Source organism: Mytilus galloprovincialis, chromosome 10, assembly GCF_965363235.1.
Source record: "Mytilus galloprovincialis chromosome 10, xbMytGall1.hap1.1, whole genome shotgun sequence".
NCBI lineage: Eukaryota > Metazoa > Mollusca > Bivalvia > Mytilida > Mytilidae > Mytilus > Mytilus galloprovincialis.
The window spans coordinates 54489080-54510700 of NC_134847.1; the positions used below are offsets into that span (position 1 = coordinate 54489080).

Consider the following 21621-nt stretch of genomic DNA (forward strand, 5'->3'; position numbering starts at 1 on the left):
AAAATTGTATGAAAATTAAACAGGCCAAATTTTAATTTTAGTCAAGATTTTGGGTACCACCTTGAATAATCCCTAGAATCTGAAGTAAATTGATATGACCATGTACAATCAAAACAAAAATATTTTATGTATAGCTTTAATGTAGTGTATATGTTTTCTATTTGACATTTTGCCTTGACCTCAGTTACAAACCTCTTTGGCACTGAAATACAGATGTAGAAAAGAAGGCATTTTTGTCAACTTTTGTTACCTATATTTTTATTACAAATACTTGATAAATTACAGAAAAATTGTCTAACATAAAAGAAAAATGATGATATGCTTTCCATGCATATATATATATGCAAAAAACTCATGTTTCTGCGTTTAGGTATGACAAATCTCTTAATCAGAGGCAGCTTTAATTTGTTGTGAAAAGTATTACTGTTCTGAGATCTGTTGTCATGGATATATTTTATTATGATGAAAGAATAAAATGAAAATTTATAGTGTATATTTGTAAATAGCTGAGTGGTAGTATGTTATACCCATATACAATGTAATATTGTTAACTATATACTTGTTTTGAGAGGTTTTTGTTTTGTTTACAATACTCGGACACTGTATAAAAATATAAGAGAAATCTCAATTATTTTTTGTGTTACATGTATGTACTTATTTTTGTTAGAGATAACTAGTGCTATCTGATTGATATATTGAAATAATGTTAGAGAAATCTCAAGTTTTGTTCATGGTGTTATTAATTATTTTTTTGGGGACAAATTTTATATAATTGATTATTTTCCTCCTTTTTATATATATTACATACACTAAATGCTAAAAGTGCTTGATTTTTGTCTTCTCCAGATTTCAATACATTGTACTGTCAGAGAGAGAGATAAATATTTCTGTTCATATGCATTTTTTAGGAGGTGACACAGTGTAAATTAATATTCCCTCCACTATTTTTACTGCCCCACATCCAAACTTTTTTACCCCCTTTATCCAACTTCCAAAAAGTGTGTTAATTTTTTTCCAACTCATACACACATGAGACAAACAGAAGATCAAATTGGCATAGGGATAGAAAAAATATATATCAACTGTTTTTTAAGAACTTTTCATGAACACTTTCTAGTCACTGCAGTCCAACATTATATATATAGTTTTCTGTATACACTTAATATTCTTTTTATGACAGTGGTTGTTATATGCATGTGGTAGAGTGCTAAATAAAGTATTTAAAATGAAGTCTACTTTTTTTTTGTACTGCATACAAACTTAATCAGAAATTTTTCTCCAAGTAGAAAATATTAAACTAACCTAGCACCCACAGTTGCATTGTTATCAAGAGGAAATCAACATTTCATTTTCTTCCCAGAAACGACAAAGTGTATACAAATAAAATGAGGTAGTATGATTGCTTATGAGACTGATTTCACTTAAAGAGTTTAAATGACATGAATATAGGTAATTAAAGCTCACTAAACCTTGATTTTGTTCTAAACCTATTTGACCAAATGAAATTATTGCAATAAGCAAAAGTGGCAGTATAAGAAGGGAGAAATTTATTGGAAAAAGAGACACTACATAAAGTGAGGGAAAATAAGGGAGCACTCAACCTGTCTTATACATCTAAATTAAAACATAATAGATTCTGTAAGGAGGTTCAATATGGAATTTTAGTACTAAGTAAGTAAAGAACAGGACTGCCAGATACAATTCTAAATATTTGTCTTGTCTGCAACCACAAGGATAGAACAAAGGTAGGTAATTTAAAAGTAGTTTCTACAACAAAATGTGCATACTTTATTTCTTAGAAAAAAGCTTTATATTTAAAAAAAAAAAAACCTTGATACTTCAAAAAGTTCATATTTTGTGTACATCTGTCTTAGGTTCAGAATTTTCCAGATGTCTGTTGTCCATAACCTCATTTTCAGGTGAATTTTATTTTTAAGGAAAACTATGAAAAAATTGATCAGCACTGATTTTCTAACATGTCCAAGATGTTGCTGTGAATTTTTGAGAAAAAATTCATAAAAACGGTCAAGAACTGTACATGTGGGAGCACATAAAAGACCACACGGATACCAGATTTTCTGTCCAGCAAATCTTCCAGTAGGGCAAATGGACAACAATAGTGATCATATGAAATATTTTATCACATAAATATACAATTATTTCAACAAATTATTAATCTGAATAATAACTTTTCTTTTACATTTCCATATTAAAATATTTCCCCTAGATTTGGTCCCTAACTTCCTGATCATTTAAGAGATCTAAAGTTATAAATGAAAGACATACATTTGCACATTAGGATAAAATTAAAGACATACCGCGGTACAAAAAAATAAATACATCAGAAGCAGATAAAGTAAAGAGAAAATGAATTTAATGTATTAAGATGTTGTCATTTCTGTCTGTAGAAGTAATAAATAATTTTCCATATCTTTCTGTGAATTTATAAGTCCATTTTCCTCCATTTTATTTAGAATCAGACGGCTCCAAAAAGCATACCCAAAAGTCAAGGTTAGTATAACAAGTACAAAACCTCTTACTAATCCTAGACCGTACGGGACTTCTAAGGATGATATGATGTATAACAAAAAGACGGACATGACAGCCAGGATAGTATAGAAAGTACAATCACTAGATGCTTTCTTCAATCCTTTTTCTATTGCAGTAAGACATTTGTTTACGTTTCCCTCAATTGTGTTTGCTCTGATTGCTTCTGTACCGTTAGCTGAAAAATAGGAAAGATAACACATACTTTGTTTCTTTAATTTATTCAGTTTTTAAAGACTTAGTATAATTATTATGTAAAATACTGTCTACAAGACATATAAACTTTTTTAGACTGTATAGATTGCTGTTCAGTGTGAGACAAGGCTCCGTGTTGAAGGCCGTACTTTGACATATAATGGTTTACTTTTACAAATTGTGACTTGGATGGAGAGTTGTCCTATTGGCACTCATACCACATCTTCTTATATATATGTAAGAACATTTTTATATGAACATGTAACTGGGCAGTCATAAAAACTCAATCTCAGAATTCAACCTATCAAAATACTGCTTTTGGTGTTTTGAATAATCAAAGTATTGAGTAAAGTTTTATGACAGAGAGCCCCTAGGCACATGTATTGTTGTAGACTGTTATCCTTTATATGTCCTGGGTTTCTGTCTCATAGATTTACACTCTTCATCTTTCATTCAAAGTTCCAACACTGATTCAGGTTTTACTCCTCAATACTTTTTCTTGTGGTATTAGCTTCAGTGCATAGAAATGTGAAATATAGGACATAAAAACATGAAAAAGGCAGTAAAATGTCAGTTATATTTTTGTCTCCCTGCATTAAATGTTCAAAAAAGCAAGACATATTGACTATTTCCACATCAAAAACATCTGAGGATTGTGATCCAGGTCAGTTTAATCATCTTTTTTTGGTCCTCAATGCTCTCCAACTTTATTTCGACATTATATTATAACATTTTTATTCAAGCGTCACTGATGAGTCTTTTGTAGACGAAACATGTGTCTGGCGTGAATATGAAATTTCTTTCCTGGTATCTATGATGAGTTTATTTAGGAATTATTTGAGCTAATACTTGTAAGAATTAGTAGTAATAATTAATACAGTGACATGGTAAAATGTATTTCAATAACTTTTGGCATTTTTTTGGCTTTAAGGAAGTTTTTAGGTGAAATTAAAAAAAATAAGATTTAAATTGCTACTATTTCATTCAAAAAACCATTAGTAAAGGAACAAAAAAACCTAAAGATTAAAATTGATAGGTTATGGAGCTCCTTTTTCAGAAATTTGATTTTTTTAAATGGCGGGAAATGTCAGACTCAGACTTTTACCTTATACTTGCATTTATTAATTCGGGTCTCATATCGAAAGAAAAGAAATCTAAAATCTGCTTAAATTTTGGTATTATGAGCTATTGAATTTTTGTATGAAAAGTAAAATGGTTGATATGGGCCAAAATATTTTTCCCCTGTATTGTAGGAAAACCCAAGGAGCCATAACACCTGACAAACATTCATAAACCTGACCTATGTACATCCTTAAGTACTACAAACTTACAGCTTTCAGTCTTTTCAACATTAAATATTGCAGCTACCCCTTCATGATCAGTATAAGGATACTTCCTGTCTGGTATTGTTCCCATAGTAACATTGCATTCTTCTACTGTAACAGAAGTACCTACAAAAACAGATCAACCTTTAAAACAAGTTTTTACAGATTTACAAATTAAAGAACCTTTGTGGGCACGCTGCTTACATATGCCTCCATATTGTCTCTTGGCAAGCAAAATCTCACCAGATTCCTAAGTTTAAAGATCCATAACTCCTCTAAAAAAATAGAACAAGAGTGCACATGCTGAAATGTCTTGCCTTCCTTATTAACAATTGATATTATGTTGATAATCCTAAATATAAAGCTTTACTACAACTTTCACATAAACTTAAAATAATAATTTTAAAAAAGGTCACGGTCATAAAAACCAGACAAGAAATAGATGTACACCTTACAATCATTCAATACACTAAATATAGTTGACCTATAGCTTATAGTTTCTGAGAAACAGACTTCATCAAGAAAACTAAATATTGACCATTAAATCATGACAATGAGGTCAAGGTTTGATGAACTATGCCAGAAAGACATGTACAGCTTACAATCCTTCCATACAACAAATATAGTTGACCTATTGCTTATGGTTTAAGAAAAACAGTCCAAATCACAAACTGAGCAATAAACTGTGAAAATGAATAAAACCTGCACGACTGACATGAACATCATAAAACATGTCCATACACCAAATATAGTTGACCTATTGCATATAGTATTAGAAAAAAACGAACAAAACTCAAAAACTTAACTTCGACCACTGAACCATAAAAATGAGGTCAAGGTCAGATGGCACCTGTCAGTTGAACATGACCACCTTACAATCATTCCATACACCCAATATAGTATACCTATTGCATACAGTATAGGAATAAAGGGCTGCGCTTTAGCGCATGATACGCCCGTTGTTTGAAAGACGACGGGCGTATAAGAATGGCAAAAAAGACTACAATGACAATGAGGAGCAGCAAGAAGATAGTAGGGAAAGTGAAGATGGTGAAAGTGACTCTACTGAAAGTTATGATCTAAATGAGGAAGTAGGTGATGAAAGTAAGGATTTCATTGATGATGAAGATAAAGATTTCATTGATGATGAGGAGGCCTCTTCTGAGAATGAAAATGAGGATTTTTCTGATGATGAGGACAGTGATACAGTGAAGAAGACACTGATGATTAAACCTAGTTCAGCTTTTCAATATTTAGCATAAAAAAACAAATATCATTAACATTCGCATATAACATAGAAGTCTTCAATGCAATATAAGGAAAGTGATATATGATTATGGGTTTTAGTAATTCTATGGCTGATTTCCAAATTTTATAGTAGTTTGAAAGAAGGTAATTTTCTTGGGGTATATTGCTCATAGTTAGATTTTGTTGAACACAGTAAGGAATCCATACTAAATTATACAAAGATGTATGCAAAAGTTGTTCAAATGGTGCTTAATATGGTGGATAATGATTATTACCTTTTTATTGTTTAGAATATTCACAAGATGATCATATTGATAAATGTTTAGGAGACTTGATTTCCTTATTTTTTTCATAAAATGACACCCTTTAAAATTTAAGGAATATTTAGTCACATGTTAGGATTTTCATGTTGTCACTTGTTCACTTATTATGTGCTATTGTAGACTAGTTATGTTTTATAACATTTTTTATTGCGCTCAACCCTTCCACCGAAACCGAACTCTATAAAAAAGCTGCAATGCTAAGGTTTCATTTGTGATTTCAATTCCAACCAATTTTAACAAGAGTAAAACATCCTATATGCAAAAACAGTATTTGATTTTTATCCATAGCTTAGATAGTAAAAATGTTATCATAAAATGATATATGCCTCAGGGAACAGTTAGTATCTCAGGGAATGCTAATGTGCTTTCATCCTTGCAACCATTCAATAATAGTACAAACATATGACATTCATGGAACCTATTTTTTACAAGAAATTTAATGTTTTAAATTGAACTAAAGATTTTACAAATTTTATGTTTTCTTCAGATTTTATTAAGTATTATTTGTTACATCAATAGATATAAACAATTCACCAAAGTTTCATGGACATTGGTGAAAGCCTTTTTGAGTTATTGTCCGAAGTGTTAAAAAATCCCCCTTTTTTTTATGAATAAAGCCCCATAAATCCAAAACTTAAAATCTGAAATTTATAAAAATTGAAAGGGAGCTTACATCAATAGATATAAACAATTCACCAAAGTTTCATGGACGTTGGTGAAAGCCTTTTCGAGTTATTGTCCAAAGTGTTAAAAATCCCCCTTTTTTATGAATAAAGCCCCATTAATCCAAAACTTAAAATCTGAAATTTATAAAAATTGAAAGGGAGCTTACATCAATAGATATAAACAATTCATCAAAGTTTCATGGACATTGGTGAAAGCCTTTTTGAGTTATTGTCCGAAGTGTTGAAAATCCCCCCTTTTTTATGAATAAAGCCCCATAAATCCAAAACTTAAAATCGATTGCTTTTCTCACTTTCGCTGTACCAGCAAAAGCGAGAAAATCAATCTCGTTGAGATGATCAACGATAATCTATAAATACGTCCCGTCTAAAAGACGGGCGTATAAAAACAAACCAAAACACAAAAACTTAACTATAACCACTGAACCATGAAAATGAGGTCAAGGTCAGATGACATCTGCCATTTGGACATGCACACTTTACACACCTTCCATACACCAAATATATTATGCCTATTGCTTATAGTATCCAAGATATGGACTTGATTACCAAAACTTAACCTTGTTTACTGATCGGTGAAATGAGGTCGAGGTCAAGAGAAAACTATCTGGCAGGGATAAGTACCTCTCAAGGTATGCACATACCAAATACAGTTATCCTATTGCTCAATATAAAAAAAAAAGAAATTAATAAAACAAAAAATCCAGGGGCGGATCCAGCCATTTTAGAAGGGAGGGTCCTAACCCAGGACAAAAGGGTTGTGTGTGTGGTTCCAACTACATGTCCCCATTCAAATGCATTGATGGTCCAAAAAAGGGGGGTTCCAACCCCTGGAACCTCCCCCTGGATCTGCACCTGAAATCTAACTTTTTTTTCAAGTAGTCACTGAAAATGAAATCAAAGACAATGGACATGTGACAGACGAAAACTTCGTAGCATAAGTCATCTTTATACAAAGTATGAAGCATCCAGGTCTTTCATCTTCAAAAAATATAAAGCTTTTAAGTAGTTAATTACTATCCCTATGTCGAGCTTTTTTCTGCAACTAAAGTTGCAGGCTCAACAAAAATGAACTGATAAAAAATTCTTGTGAATATGCACATCTACATATATTGTCTCTCATTAACTACCTGGTATAAAGTGTCATAAAACCTGTTGTGCAGTTTCAAAGGAGTTGCAATAACAAACTGTTGCAGCAGTATAGGCCAAAATCTAGGTTGAAATAATAATTTCTTCTCCATATGCACATCTACATACATCCTTACTATCTACAACATTTCATTATATTCTGTTGTGTGATTTCAGGAGTTCCCATGACAAGAGCAGACTGCCGAATTGACAGACTGATGGACTGACAGACATACAGGTAAAAACGCAACATGGGCTATCAATAACAGGACCAGAGTTATTACATTTACATGCATTGCCTGCTATAATATCTAAATTCTTTTAAAGGGTAGTGAAGAGGAGAGGAAGGACCATTCACTGGACATCAGGATTGAGCCTGTTTTTTAGGTGGTGGTGGTGGGGGATTCAGGATTTTAACTTTCTAACTCATGAGTAATTCCCCCTATCAATAAAATAAGGCAATGTGAAAAAATATTCCCAAACTTTTTCTCATAAAGAAGCTTTTGTCGAAGCTTTATTAATTCTAAAAAAGATTTGACAAACTTATTGATGTCTAAAAGTATAAAATCCTAGACTTTGTAAAGGTTGACACAATAAATCAGAAAACAGAATACAGGATTGCTATGTCGGGCCTACAAATTTCGTCTCAGGCAAGACAAAGATTTGATTCCTAAATTTAAGCTGACAATGCAACTAATATTGATCAATCTTCAGTACAAATGATATTTTCTTCAATAAACACCCAGTTCATTTGACAGACTACACAAATTTCCTATAAAATTGGTCATTATTTGCAAACAAAATTAATTAAACATAAACCAAGTGTACTTCTGTAATTCAACTCCAGAAACAGGAAGTGACTGGCTATTAACCTTAACTTGTGTGCAGACATAAAAATTAATATAATAACACGTAATAACAAAACAGCTACTCTCTAAGCCAAATGTTGTTATATAATATACATATAATTTGAAAGTTCAGACTAAAATGAGCCTGGAGCTCATTGCTGCTCATATATACATTTCATCCAAAGTTATTATAGAGTCCAATTTTCAAATTAAATTTGATCTAAAACTAAATCAAAATAAGTTATTCTGTAAGCAATGACAGTCTGATAGGTGAACTTAAGATTGTGGAAAGGGAGTGATATAAGACAGACTGGTATTCATTAACTGACTTTGGCAGACTAACTGATTGATAAATGCTTAAGGGTATATGATACAGTTTTGATCCGTGAAATGTGCATACAAGTTATGTTTCGCTTTGTCAATTTTATAAATATGTAATAAAAAATATACCTTTATGCACTACTTTCAAAGATAAATGGGGTCGAAAATTTAGACATTTACTAAAAATTGTGGTTTCTTGGACATTTTTTCTATCCTTTGGACAGACATATATACCAAACTATTTTTTTGTTTTAAAAAAAATAACTGCTAGCAGATTTTTGTAAAAGTGTTTGAATTATTTTTTAAATAAGTAAATGCTTTAATGTTTTGTCATGATTCTTTCTAATTAAAGTTTCATGGTATTATATAAAAAAAACACTTTTTGCTGTATATTTATCTAATTAAAAAAAAAATCGTTTAAATTTTTTTTATAAAAATTGGTACAAATAATCTTCATACATATTCAAACCAAATGTCATTTTTAAAAGACGGGTTAATGTTCTGTTTTCAAGCTAATGATTAAAATCTGTCAGAAAATGCATCTTTTCCTAATATGTCACAATCTGAAGTTTTGAAAATGACATTTTACATTAGCAGCATCATTATCTCCCCTGTAACAGTATTGTATGCCCTTATATCTAGGGTTAAATACCAAAAAGAAATTAAGGACACAAATACATGTATATTGAAAATCAGTGTCAATCTTATACAAATCAAGGTAGGATATCAAAACATCTTATAAACATGCTATCATCTTGAATTTTCATGTTATATTTGCCACTGTAATTTTTGGTGAATGAAGATAACTAGAGGCTCAGAAGAGCCTGTGTCACTCACCTTGGTATATGTGAATATTTAACAAAAGAAGCAGATAGATTCATGACAAAATTGTGTTTTGGTGATGGTGATGTGTTTGTACATCTTACTTTACTGAACATTCTTGCTGCTTACAATTATCTCTATCTATAATGAACTTGGCCCAGTAGTTTCAGTGGAAAATATTAGTAAAAATTTACAAATTTTATGAAAATTGTTAAAAATTTACTATAAATGACAATAATTCCTTAGGGGGTCAATTGACCAGTTCAGTCATGTTGACTTATTTGTAAATCTTACTTTTCTGAACATTATTGCTGTTTACAGTTTATCTCTATCTATGATAATATTCAAGATAATAAATCAAAACAGTAAAATTTCCATAAAATTACCAATTCAGGGGCAGTAACCCAACAACGGGTTGTCCGATTCATCTGAAAATTTAAGGGCAGATAGATCTTGACCTGATGAACAAATTAACCCACATGTCAGATTTGCTCTTAATGCTTTGGTTTTTGAGTTATAAGCCAAAAGCCGCATTTTACCCCTATGTTCTATTTTTAGCCATGGTGGCCATCTTGGTTGGTTGACCGGGTCACCGGACATACTTTTTAAACTAGATACCCCAATGGTGATTGTGGCAAAGTTTGGTAAAATTTGGCCTGGTAGTTTCAGAGAAGATTTTTGTAAAAGTTAACGACGACGGACGCAGGGCGACGATGGATGACCAGCGCCGGACGCCAAGTGATGGGAAAAGCTCACTTGGCCCTTTGGGCCAGGTGAGCTAAAAACTAGAGCCTGTGTTGCTCACCTGTTACTGTATTTACTGATGTCGGCAATCTTGGTTGGTAGGCGGAGTCATAGACACTTTCTTTAAATAGATACCCTAGTAATGATTGTGGCCAAGTTTGGTTAAATTTGGCCCATAGTTTTAGAAAAGAAGATTTTTTGTACAAGTTACAAAAATGACGAAAAGTTGTTCAATATTGACTATAAAGGGCAATTACTCCTTAAAGGGTCATTTGCCAATTTTGGTTATGTTGACTAATTTGTAGATCTTACTTTGCTGAACATTATTGCTGTTTACAGTTTATCTAAATCTATAATAGTATTCAAGATAATAACCAAAAACTGTAAAATTTCCTTAAAATTACCAATTTTAGGATAGCAACCCAACAACAGGATGTCAGATTCATCTGAAAATTTGTGAGGTGATAGATCTTATTCTGATGGGCGTTTAAATATTGAAAGATTTACCCTAAATGTCTTAGTTTCAAAGATATAAAGCAAATACTGCATTTAACCACTATGTTCTAATTTTAGCCCAAAGGTGACTGGGGTGTAAAAATATGGTCACTTGGTCTTCTCCCGACCAGCAGTAAAATGCTTGCCGAAATGAGGCGTCCATTTGGCTGTGCGGGATGTATCAAGTTCGCAGTCACGTCCGGTCAGAAGGGGACGTTAAATCCGATGCCTTGTGTAAAGAGAGTGCCACACTCTTTGCACGTTAAGAACCCTTGCAACAACTCTTTGAGGGGTCCCTAGGTGGCCTGTTGCAAGGCTAAATTTCTGTCCCTATCCAATATACCCTAATTTTCCAGTGGCAATCCAAATTTCCCCGACCATCATCCCAGATGGGCTCTATTGTATCAACCTACCTATTGTATTTATTGTGAACTAGTTCTCGTCCTGAATATGCATGAAATATTTGCCACTGGAAGTTAAGCAACGGACAATCAATCAATCAATCTAATTTTAGCAATGTCAGCCATTTTGTTTGGTATGCTAGGTCACCGGACACATTTTTTAAACTTTATACCAAAATGATGATTGTAGCCAAATTTGGTTAAATGTGGCTTATTAGTTTCAGAGAAGAAGATTTTTGTACAAGTTACAAAAAATGACAAAAAGTTGTTCAATATTGACTATAAAGGGCAATAACTCCTTAAGGGGTCCTCTGACAATTTTGGTCATGACGGCTTATTTGTAGATCTTACTTTGCTGAACATTATTGCTGTTTACAGTTTATCTTTATCTATAATAGTATCAAGATAATAACCAAAAACTGCAAAATTTCCTTAAAATTACCAATTCAGGGGCAGCAACCCATCAACAGGTTGTCCGATTCATCTGAAAATTTCTGGGCAGATAGATCTTGACCTGATCAACAATTTTACCCGGTCAGATTTGCTCTAAATGCTTTGGCTTTTTGAGTTATAAGCCAAAAACTGCATTTTACCCCTATGTTCTATTTTTAGCCATGGCGGCCATCTTGGTTGGTTGGCGGGGTCACCGGACACATTTTTTAAACTAGATACCCAAATGATGATTGTGGCCAAGTTTGATTAAATTTGGCTTTGTAGTTTCAGAGGAGAAGATTTTTGTAAAAGTTAACGACGATGGACGCAGGACGACGCCGGATGCCGGACGCAAAGTGATGGGAAAAGCTCACTTGGCCCTTCGGGCCAGGTGAGCTAATAATGTTAACACTTGAGATACCTTTATTGCATCTATACAAAATATAATCTATTCTCTTTCCTTTTGGGTCAAACTTTAGCGCTTTCTTGCCAGTAAAGGGGTTAGATGGCAGATCACATGTGTTTCCATTTCCAGGACTTTTTGTGGATTTCTGAAAAATAAAATAAAAACATCAAGTTAATTATATCAAATTATCAAACCATCAGGATTCAATTGATCAGAATCAAACAACACATTCCCATGTCTCAGTCCTAACATCTTGAAATTATAGCACAGAGGGTCCATGGTGCTTAATAGGCTTTTGGAGAACACTAATTATTATCATTCAAATGTAAAATGTCAGGAATTGCCATTCACCTGTCTTTTGCCATAATTTTCATGAAAAAAGGTATGTGAATAACTTCATCTGTAGACCAGTATGTATCTAGATCCCTAATATGAGTTCATGTCATGGAAATGGACAAGACAAAAAACACTGATTTCATCTCTTTTAGTCGGTTGCTTGTTTGAAAGTTGAGATTTGGTTTTAGTACCTTATCTATAGGTTTGCTGAGACTGAGCCAGTATATAATATAAAGAAATGGAAATTTGAAAAGTCTTGTCCCTGAAACTGTTATATACTTTTTTGGTGACAAATAAGAATTATAAAAATAAGATGAAAACATTATTAATACAATAGTTAGAAACTTCAAATTAAAAATTTGTAAGGGTTCTGTAGAACCAATTGTCATGCCTAATGATGCTGTAAATTGTACACTCAACAAAAATGAAAAAAAATATTAATTTTTTAACTCTAGATACTATCTTTTGATTGTCAGAAGCTTCTGTCCAAGTTTGGTAAAAATCCAGGACGTTTTATGGATCAAATAAATGTTTTAAGAACTTTAACTGTAGACCGTATGTAATTTTAACTGGAAGAAATACTACCAAGTCCAATTTTGAGTAGTAATTACTGAAAACAGGAAATAAGAGTTTACCTAAATTCCTTCTAGATACATGCTTTTGAATATAAACGAGTTTGGTACAAATCCAAGGTAGTTGAAGTAAGGTAATAAAACTTTAAAAACTTAAACCACAGAGGGAGTGTTATGTAAACTGTCAGAAAAGGTATGTCCATTTATAAGTAAAATACGGTTAAAAAGGATTTTTTTCTCTCACAAAATTAACTTTTGGATACTATCTTTGATCATAAACAAGCTTCTGTCCAAGTTTGGTAGGAATCCAGAATAGTTGAAAAAAGTTTATAAGATGTCAAAAACGTTAACCACTGAGTGAATATTTGAGGACATCACTGACCATGGAATGTTGGATCGATATGTCTTGTTTTTGCAACAAAGGTTGCAAACTCTACAAAAACCTATTAATTTTGTCTTCTTAATAACATGTGATAATGTTTAACAATGAATTTGAAAACAAAAAGAATCTAAACTACCTTTGTATTCCAGCTATCCAAGAGCTGTCCATTATTTTGTATTATCTGAAATCCGAGAGATTCTGGTTTGACATTAAAGTCTCCACCTACTATGACGAGATCACAGTTATCTGGGCTAGATGTTAACTTGATGAATTGACTCATCTCAAATGCCTGCGACACTCTGTGGGCAGCATACTCATCATCATCCATATCATATTCTGCATGCAGCTGAAATATCATAACTTCTTTTGGCCAATGTAAAACATTTATGGCTGATTATAGTATTAAACATTAAAGCTCTCTTGAACGAGAAGACCATTTTCTTTTCTATTTTGACTTGTAGTTTAAATATACATTTAAGTAAATCTAACAGGAAAAAAGTAAGTTAGGGAGCTTTTCACATTGTGATCTTTATAGAATCAAAGTTACAATAATCTGGTGCAATAAATTGGTCAAATGACGACTTTTACATGAGGGGAGTCGGAGGGGTTCTGATCTCAAAATCCCAGGTTTATTAAAAACATGAAATCTTGACATCCTGAAATTCAAAAAAAAATTCCCAGATCCCGAAATGGTCAATTGATTTCTGGTAGATTTTACTAATATTTGAAAAAGAGACACTTAAAATAAAACATTCAATTTACGGAAAAATTATTGATAAAATGTTTGCAAATTATTTGTTTTCAAATGCCATATGCATCAATATATCTGTTAAACAAGAATGTGTCCATAGTACACGGATGCCCCACTCGCACTATAATTTTCCATGTTGAGTGGACCGTAAAATTGGGGTCAAAACTTTAATTTGGAATTAAAATTAGAAAGATCATATCATAGGGAACATGTGTACTAAGTTTCAAGTAGTTGTGACTTTAACTTCATCCAAAACTACCTTGACCAAAAACTTTAAACTGAACTTCGCACTTTCATTTTCTATGTTCAGTTGACCATGAAATTGGGGTCAAAACTATAATTTGGCATTAAAATTAGAAAGATCATATCATGGGGAACATGTGTACTAAGTTTCAAGTGGATTGGACTTCAACTTCATCAAAAACTACCTTGACCAAAAACTTTAACCTGAAGTCGGACGAACGAACGGACGAACGGAGGCACAGACCAGAAAACATAATGCCCCTCTACTATCGTAGGTGGGGCATAGAAAAAACTTTCATTTCTAATCATTTCTATTAGGACACTTATGTACATGTATGCTATTCTTTCAAATTAAAGGGTTGGTGGTTAATTTACTTTTGCAATTGTTTTCACAAGGTTTCCTCAGACCATTAAGAATTTTTCATCCTGTTTTGTTTGTTATTTGAGTTCTAGAATTGGCAATAAAATCATGGACATGTTCATTTGTATGCATTTTATGGTCCTGTCTATTGCATTTCAAGGACCAGTGAGATGTTTGCAGAGCGTTTGTTTCCCAGTAAAATATTTGTATACCGCAAACAAATCAAAAATTAGTCACACCCGAAAATTTCATAATATGCAGAACATGGCTTATAAAAAAGTAATACAAAGTTAACTTACATGTGTACAATACAGGTTAATTCTGATATCGTTATACATTAGTCTGCACATTCCAAGACCTTTCCCACCAAACCAATCACCATGATGTATCTTATGAGCGTATCCATTCAATGTGAAATTATGGTAAAATGATTCCAGGATAGGGAGCTTGGAAAATAGACATAAACCACTTCCAATTGCACCACTGAAAGAAATAAATATTTATTTTTTTTACTTTTCAAATGCCATTACTTTTTACAGTGAGTTGACTGTTAGTGTTGCTCTCCACCAATTGCAACTCATTCAAAATTTTGACCAAATTGCAATTTGTTTTATTAAACCAAATTGTTCAAATGGTCAGAATATTGAACAAATTTTCAGTCAAAATGTGAAAGTGCAAGGTGATAAAATAAAATATATACTTATAATCCTATAAGACTTTAACTCCACTTTAATGATGTTGTGACAAAATTAGTTTGTCAGTTTGTATAGTTATATTATATTCATTTCCATGCTGAAGAGGAACTGTTTATTTTGAATTGCTATAAAATTGTCCAAACTTAGCTTTCATATAGTTTTTCTTTCTATATGAAAGCTTAGTTTGGACAATTTAATAGCAATTCTAAATAAACAGTTCCCCTTCAGCATGGAAATGAATATAATATAACTATACAAACTGATAAACTAATTTTGTCACAGCATCATTAAAGTGGAGTTAAAGTCTTATAGGATTGAAAGTATATATTTTATTTTATCACCTTGCACTTTCACATTTTGACTGAACAATTTGTTCAATATTCTGACCAGTTGAACAATTTGGTTTAATAAAACAAATTGCAATTTGGTCAAAATTTTGAATGAGTTGCAATTGGTGGAGAGCAACACTAACAGTCAACTCACTGTAAATGCCATTCTTTGTATTAATCAGGCAATTTTGTTAAAAAAAAAATTGAAAAAATTGGCAGAAAAAACCCCAATGACTTAAGGTAGATGGGGTGTCTAAATTATAATCCATAGAATCTTTTAATAATTTGCCAAAATGTAGTTCATATCCTGCTTGTTTAAAAACATTAATAAAAAGAATGGGTCACCGGACTTATTTTCACACTACAGGTTGTGCAAAATTGTCAAGATTTTGTATGGATAATGCATGGAAAACCCATTTTTCCGCCATAAAACGCAAACCACACCATAGATTTTTGAGATAAAATATGAGAAGATAGCTCCAATATTATGCTTTCAGATAAGAAAAAGAAAAAATGGGGTCACCGGACTCGTTTTCTTGCTACATGTAAAAATGGGTAAATTCCTAACACATTCTATTGTAAAAGTAACACTATCTGAACTATCTGCCCTTGCATTTGAGTTGCCTCCCCTTATTTGAGAAAGTTGGAAAAAAAATGAATCAAACAAAAGAATTCTTATTTTTGTAAAATACAATCATAAATATGATCAAACATGGCATTTTCTATATCATAATGAAAATTCTTACACATGAATTACCTACTACTATAAAAATTTGCACATTTCATCAAAGATCTAGACCTTGTTTTCTAGTATTTCAAAATCCAAGATGGAGGAAGACACTCTATCTACCTTAACCATCCTTTTTTTTTTAGGTTACCCACATCCAGAGATAGAAATGGTTTGAAGATCTTGACATCAAATGTCTGCAAATTTTGAGTACAAAATAGTTTTGAATTTGGATATCAATTTCACCAGTGCGCTTGGGCAGAAGGTTAGTGCGCTAAAGCTTTTAAAAGTACCCTTGGGAATTGTTCTGTAATCAAATATTCATAAACTACTCTTACTATCAGACAAAGGTCAACAATATTAGGTGACCTGATTGGTTTTCTTTAGAATTAGAATGATTTATTCTAAGGTTATTTCCTGATCTACAATTTATTCCAGTTTTTGCATATTCAAATAAACTGTAAAAACTGGTAGGCTTATCAAGCCAATGACCATTTCTGCATGTACATAGATGTTTTTTCAATGGAATTCTGGTCTTGTTACCAATAAAAAAATCAAGCTTGAGGGAAAAATATCCAAAAAATGTTATAAACAATTATTGAAGTGATTAGATTTTAACTTCTCAAATTACCTGTTTCAGTGATTTTGAAAAGTCTGTGCGAAAATTTTAAATATTTCACAGCCAAGATCACTCAAAGAAGTGATTTTAAAATCACTTGTTTAAGTACCACCCCTGACCTGATTATAATTAATATAACTTTTTTCTTGACTAAATATATATCATTTGAACAAACCTGTAGAAATAATGAGAATATTTGAGTGATTGAGATATCTTTGTTTTCAACAATTCATAATCTGCTTTGTCCCATATCTGAAATATAAAAAAAATCCAATATTATTCGAAAGATTATATTTGTATATATATTATGTAACATAAATGAAAAGTTCCAATTTTTCTTTTATCTTTTTTTTTTTTAATCTAAAAGATAAATCTATGCATTGCTTCATGTTATAACTTATTTTGAAGTAGACTTCAGAGAATATTTAAACCTTCATTACTTAAACATGTTAAAGGTTTCATGCATCTCCTATCATGCTGTTTCTATCATTGATGTGAAGAAGAAAAAGGAGTGCTCAAGTTCATGTAAATCTTACACAAATTGAAGAAAAAGCTATGAAATGAAGTTAAATTTCAAAAATTTCAAAATTACCTTTGAAAAAAAATGTCTAGATCCTGTGGCGATGAATTTCAAAGCATGCTAAGTAAAACTTCCTAAAAGATGTCTAGCCAATAGTCTGATGCCCCAGACAAGTAAAAATATTTATTCGGACTAGTGAAAATTTTCAAAACTTCATATAATCATATATGGAGACAAGTTTTGATATTTGGTTTCCAGACTATAAGATGGAAAAGTTTAAAGCACAGACTGTTCATTCTTCTGACCATAAGAAAAATCATATACATTTGGTATACTCACATGTTAACACAAAAAGCACACACAAAATATTGTTTTAAAAATTGAATACCTCCTGACATAAAATGATATCATATTCTCCTTTAGACAACTCATCCCCAATGGCATTCATTCTTTCATTTCTCAGTTTACAGGCAACTGCTACTGGGACTCCCCTGAAACATAAAACCTGAACATTTTACAACATATTTTTTTTAATTTTAAATTTTAAACTATAGTATAGTTTCAACCAATCAAAACGTCTTTTTGTCATCATTTTCATGATTTTACTTTAACATCATATTGAAAACTATACTAGATAGAGTACATAAATGAATAATTGGTCTATGGGTTACAGATGCCTTGATTGTAAATAAGCATGAGCAAACAACCACATACATACAGATTCACATATATAGTTTAGACTTTTTAGTGATTATTAGCATTGTGTTAAGGAAGCTTGCTTGTCATGTTTTGGCATTTTTGTAAGATTTTCGGAATCCTCTGGTTTTATCCATTTGAATGACTTAACAAATTTTGACCGGTGACCCCCATTTTTCTATTTATAATTGATTTACATGTATAATGATAAGCTGTCTGTTAAAGTCTTATAAAATTTTAGTTATTTTTAATAGTTTTTGAGGACTTAAACTTGTCAATGATAAAGCTAAGAAAAGTCAAGAGAGAACATTTTCCCGCCAAAATTTCAATAGCTAATATCTCGAAAACAAGCACGGTGACCTATATATTTTTTTTTGCTCTTTTGATTCCTTTATTAATCTATCAATATATGCTGTTGTTTTGAAAAGTGAATTATTTTGAAACTGTGAAGCCAACTCCCTTAAAGTTTCATAACATTTGATTGAGGTAAACTCAAGTCAAACAATGGAAACAGCAGATTAACCAATTGTTCCATTTAATAACTCAAGAACGGTAAAAGTGATGCTACATGTACCTTTATGTAATGTAAAACTTGATCTGTGTTTTGTGGTATAATCATGAATACGATTCATAACATTTGATTCAGGCAAACTTAAATATGCTTGAGAATGGAAATGAAACCTTTATGTTTATAAAGGGGCATAACTTAAGAACGTAAAAACACATATATATTCACCTCCCGACGGGAGTACAATAATCCCGTTTTCAGGGGTCTCCTCCTGTCCTCCTGTTAAGGAGACAAAAATCCTGTGTATGAAATATTTCATGAATGAAAATTTTCAACAACCATTTTTGATAATTTCTTACTGCCGTACGGATGTAATTGACACCCGTGTTAAATTTTATCTGTAAATCAAAAAAGATTTCTAATTATATGGCTTCACTTGACAGCTTGGGTGTCAAACATACTGGTAATCAACAATGATTATCTCTGGCTAACTGCCATTGTGTAATAAAAACTTTGTGTATTGAAATATAATTACTTCCCTTTGATTTACCCTGTTTCAAGATATTTTTCTTTCAAAAATGTTAATTGTAAAAAGAATATAAATGAATCATATTGTAATCAAATAAGGATAAAAGGAAGGTAGTTAAATGAATTTAAATGTATTAAGACAGAAAAAAAATATATATAAATTTGTAAACTATTTTAGGAATCTAGACTTCTTTACAAGGATTAAATTAAAATTTATATAGTAAGTCTGACCTTGCCAATTTTTCTAGAAAGATACATATACAGTGATCTAAAATAGAAAGTGATGTTGATTCTGACAAAATTTATAATTTAGTGTATGAAGAGGTATTTATGTTTGGTTTATTTGGATCTATCAAAGGGGTAAATGTAAGTTTTGTCAATTTCATGTTATCTGTAGAGAGATATTTTATCTTCAGAAGAAGGAATTTACTTAAAAATTTAAACAGTAATATTGATCTTATTAGACTATTTAAATACACTGTAAAACATTATATAACTTACCTGTATGAATATTTGTGTGATGCAAGATGTATGAGAAATGTTTTTGAGAAACACTTTTTAAAGAATAATATTCTGGTACTAGAAACCAAAGGTGTCATAACATTTAATTTCTTATTATTGTGCTGATTATATATGTGATTATACTTAAAACATTGCCTTGTGATATTTTTGTGTAATATGTAATATATCTGTTGCATATATATGTTGAAGAATTGAACAAAGATAAAAAAATAAAATAGAAAGTGAATAAAAATCCTATAATATTGTACTTCATTCACATACAATATACAAGAACACACCCGTGAAATTGCGGGCATATACATCTTTTGAACTGATGTTGGATGATTTTTTTGTTAAAAATATTATGTATGGAGAATTTCATAAAAGGTATCAAAAGCCCTCTCCCTTTTTTCAAAGTCCGATATTTGTTTCCTTTCTGTTGAATTCAATTATTTTCGTGTTTCTGGCCTCAGACCACAATTATTCTTCTCTGACTCCTTTGCTACAATGCATATTTTGGTAAAAGTGAAATTAAATTAGAGATTTGCACCGCTTCAAACATGAAATAAATGTAACTGCTTATATATAGACCATTATTAGTATATGCTTCTAGGACAATCAATCAGTGCTTCTTGCATGTATAAATGGCTAAGACCAACTAAGGCTAATCTGAGGGGTGGTCGGAGGGGTCCTGAAGCCTGATCCCTAAATACTGGGCTTAAAAAATGAAATCCCGAAATGCAGAATTTAAAGAAATTCATATCCTGAAATCGAAAAGATATTGCCAAAATTAATCACTACTTTCACTTTCAACAATACATATTTATTCCCCATTTATGGGCATTATGTTTTCTAGTCTGTACATCTGTGCATCTGTGCGTTAGTTCGTTCGTTCTTCCGTCCGTCTGTCTGTCTCGTTTCAGGTTAAAGTTTTTGGTGGAGGTAGTTTTTGATGAAGTTGAAGCCCAATCAACTCAAACTTAGTAAATATAGTGCCAATGTGGCATCCGTGTACTATGGACACATTCTTGTTTCCACATGTTTTACTTATTTTAATATATATGCAACTGGTATGACCCCTTAAATAGTTAACATTTCAAAGAAAACAGTAGACAGAATACAGAGAGTCTCTATATATTAAAGTAGTATAATCATAGTTTACATGAAGATGGACGCGAACAATAATTGTCCTCTCTAAGGAGGTATAGTCCAAATAATTATGATGTCTCGAAAGGCTATTATATTTTTTTCTTTGACGCCTTATGACGTCGAAGTAAGGCGTCAAAGAAAAAATAATATAATAGCCTTTTGAGACGTCATAATTATTTGGACTAGATCCGGCACTGTTATCTTGGTTATAAAAAAAAAAACCAACACAGCCAGTTTTGTCAAATATTTATGATGAACCTCAATGGTAATTATCTGTTATTTTGTAGTGATACACCCACATAATCTCAGAGTATACAATGCAGTACACAAAATGTATTTTTAAAAAGGTTCAAAGATTTGCCCCTCCCCTAGTCCAAATAATTATGACGTTCAAGACGTCATAATTATTTGGACTACCCCTCCCCCTTTTTTAAATCGGTCGATATTTTTTATTTACTTCATTATATCAACAGTCATCCGTATATTTGTTGTTGAAATCAGTCATTGCAGACATTTTATATGTATAATTATATGTACTAACCAACAGTTCAGAGTTAACACCTTCAACAACATCGTTTACGTTGGTTTGCCTAGCAATCAAGGGAGGTAATAAGTGGAGATTTGTCTTTTTACCAAAAACAACAACATACAATAAGTTATCGATTACTTTGGCAGGGCCGTAACTACATTGAGGCAAATGAGGCAAATGCCTCATGCTGGAAATTAAAAAAAAAAAAAAAAGAATGAAAAAAAAGATTGTCTTCATATCAAATTGTTTTCACGGAA

The 21621-nt window shown here is 31.7% G+C and overlaps 1 protein-coding gene across 1 annotated transcript; it reads right to left on the minus strand.

The window, feature by feature from the left end:
• Positions 1–2269: 2269 nt before the first annotated feature.
• On the minus strand, positions 2270–21478 carry LOC143047863 (putative neutral sphingomyelinase). Its single transcript, XM_076221170.1, has 8 exons — positions 21377–21478; positions 17842–17944; positions 17109–17185; positions 14863–15046; positions 13345–13554; positions 11934–12063; positions 4074–4193; positions 2270–2725 (listed from the first exon to the last, which is right to left on the minus strand). The coding sequence occupies exons 1-8, from the start codon at positions 21406–21408 to the stop codon at positions 2382–2384; spliced, it is 1200 nt and encodes a 399-aa protein (XP_076077285.1). The 5' UTR covers positions 21409–21478; the 3' UTR covers positions 2270–2381.
• Between the last annotated feature and the right edge of the window lie 143 nt (positions 21479–21621).

Coding starts and splice junctions, on each gene's coding strand:
- LOC143047863 (XM_076221170.1), bottom strand. CDS start 21,408: ATGTTGTTGAAGGTGTTAACTCTGAACTGTTG. Junction 17,945..21,376: donor GTGTTAACTCTGAACTGTTG/GTTAGTACATAT, acceptor TTTATGTTTCAG/GGGAGTCCCAGTAGCAGTTG. Junction 15,047..17,108: donor TATTCTCATTATTTCTACAG/GTTTGTTCAAAT, acceptor TATTTCTTTCAG/TGGTGCAATTGGAAGTGGTT.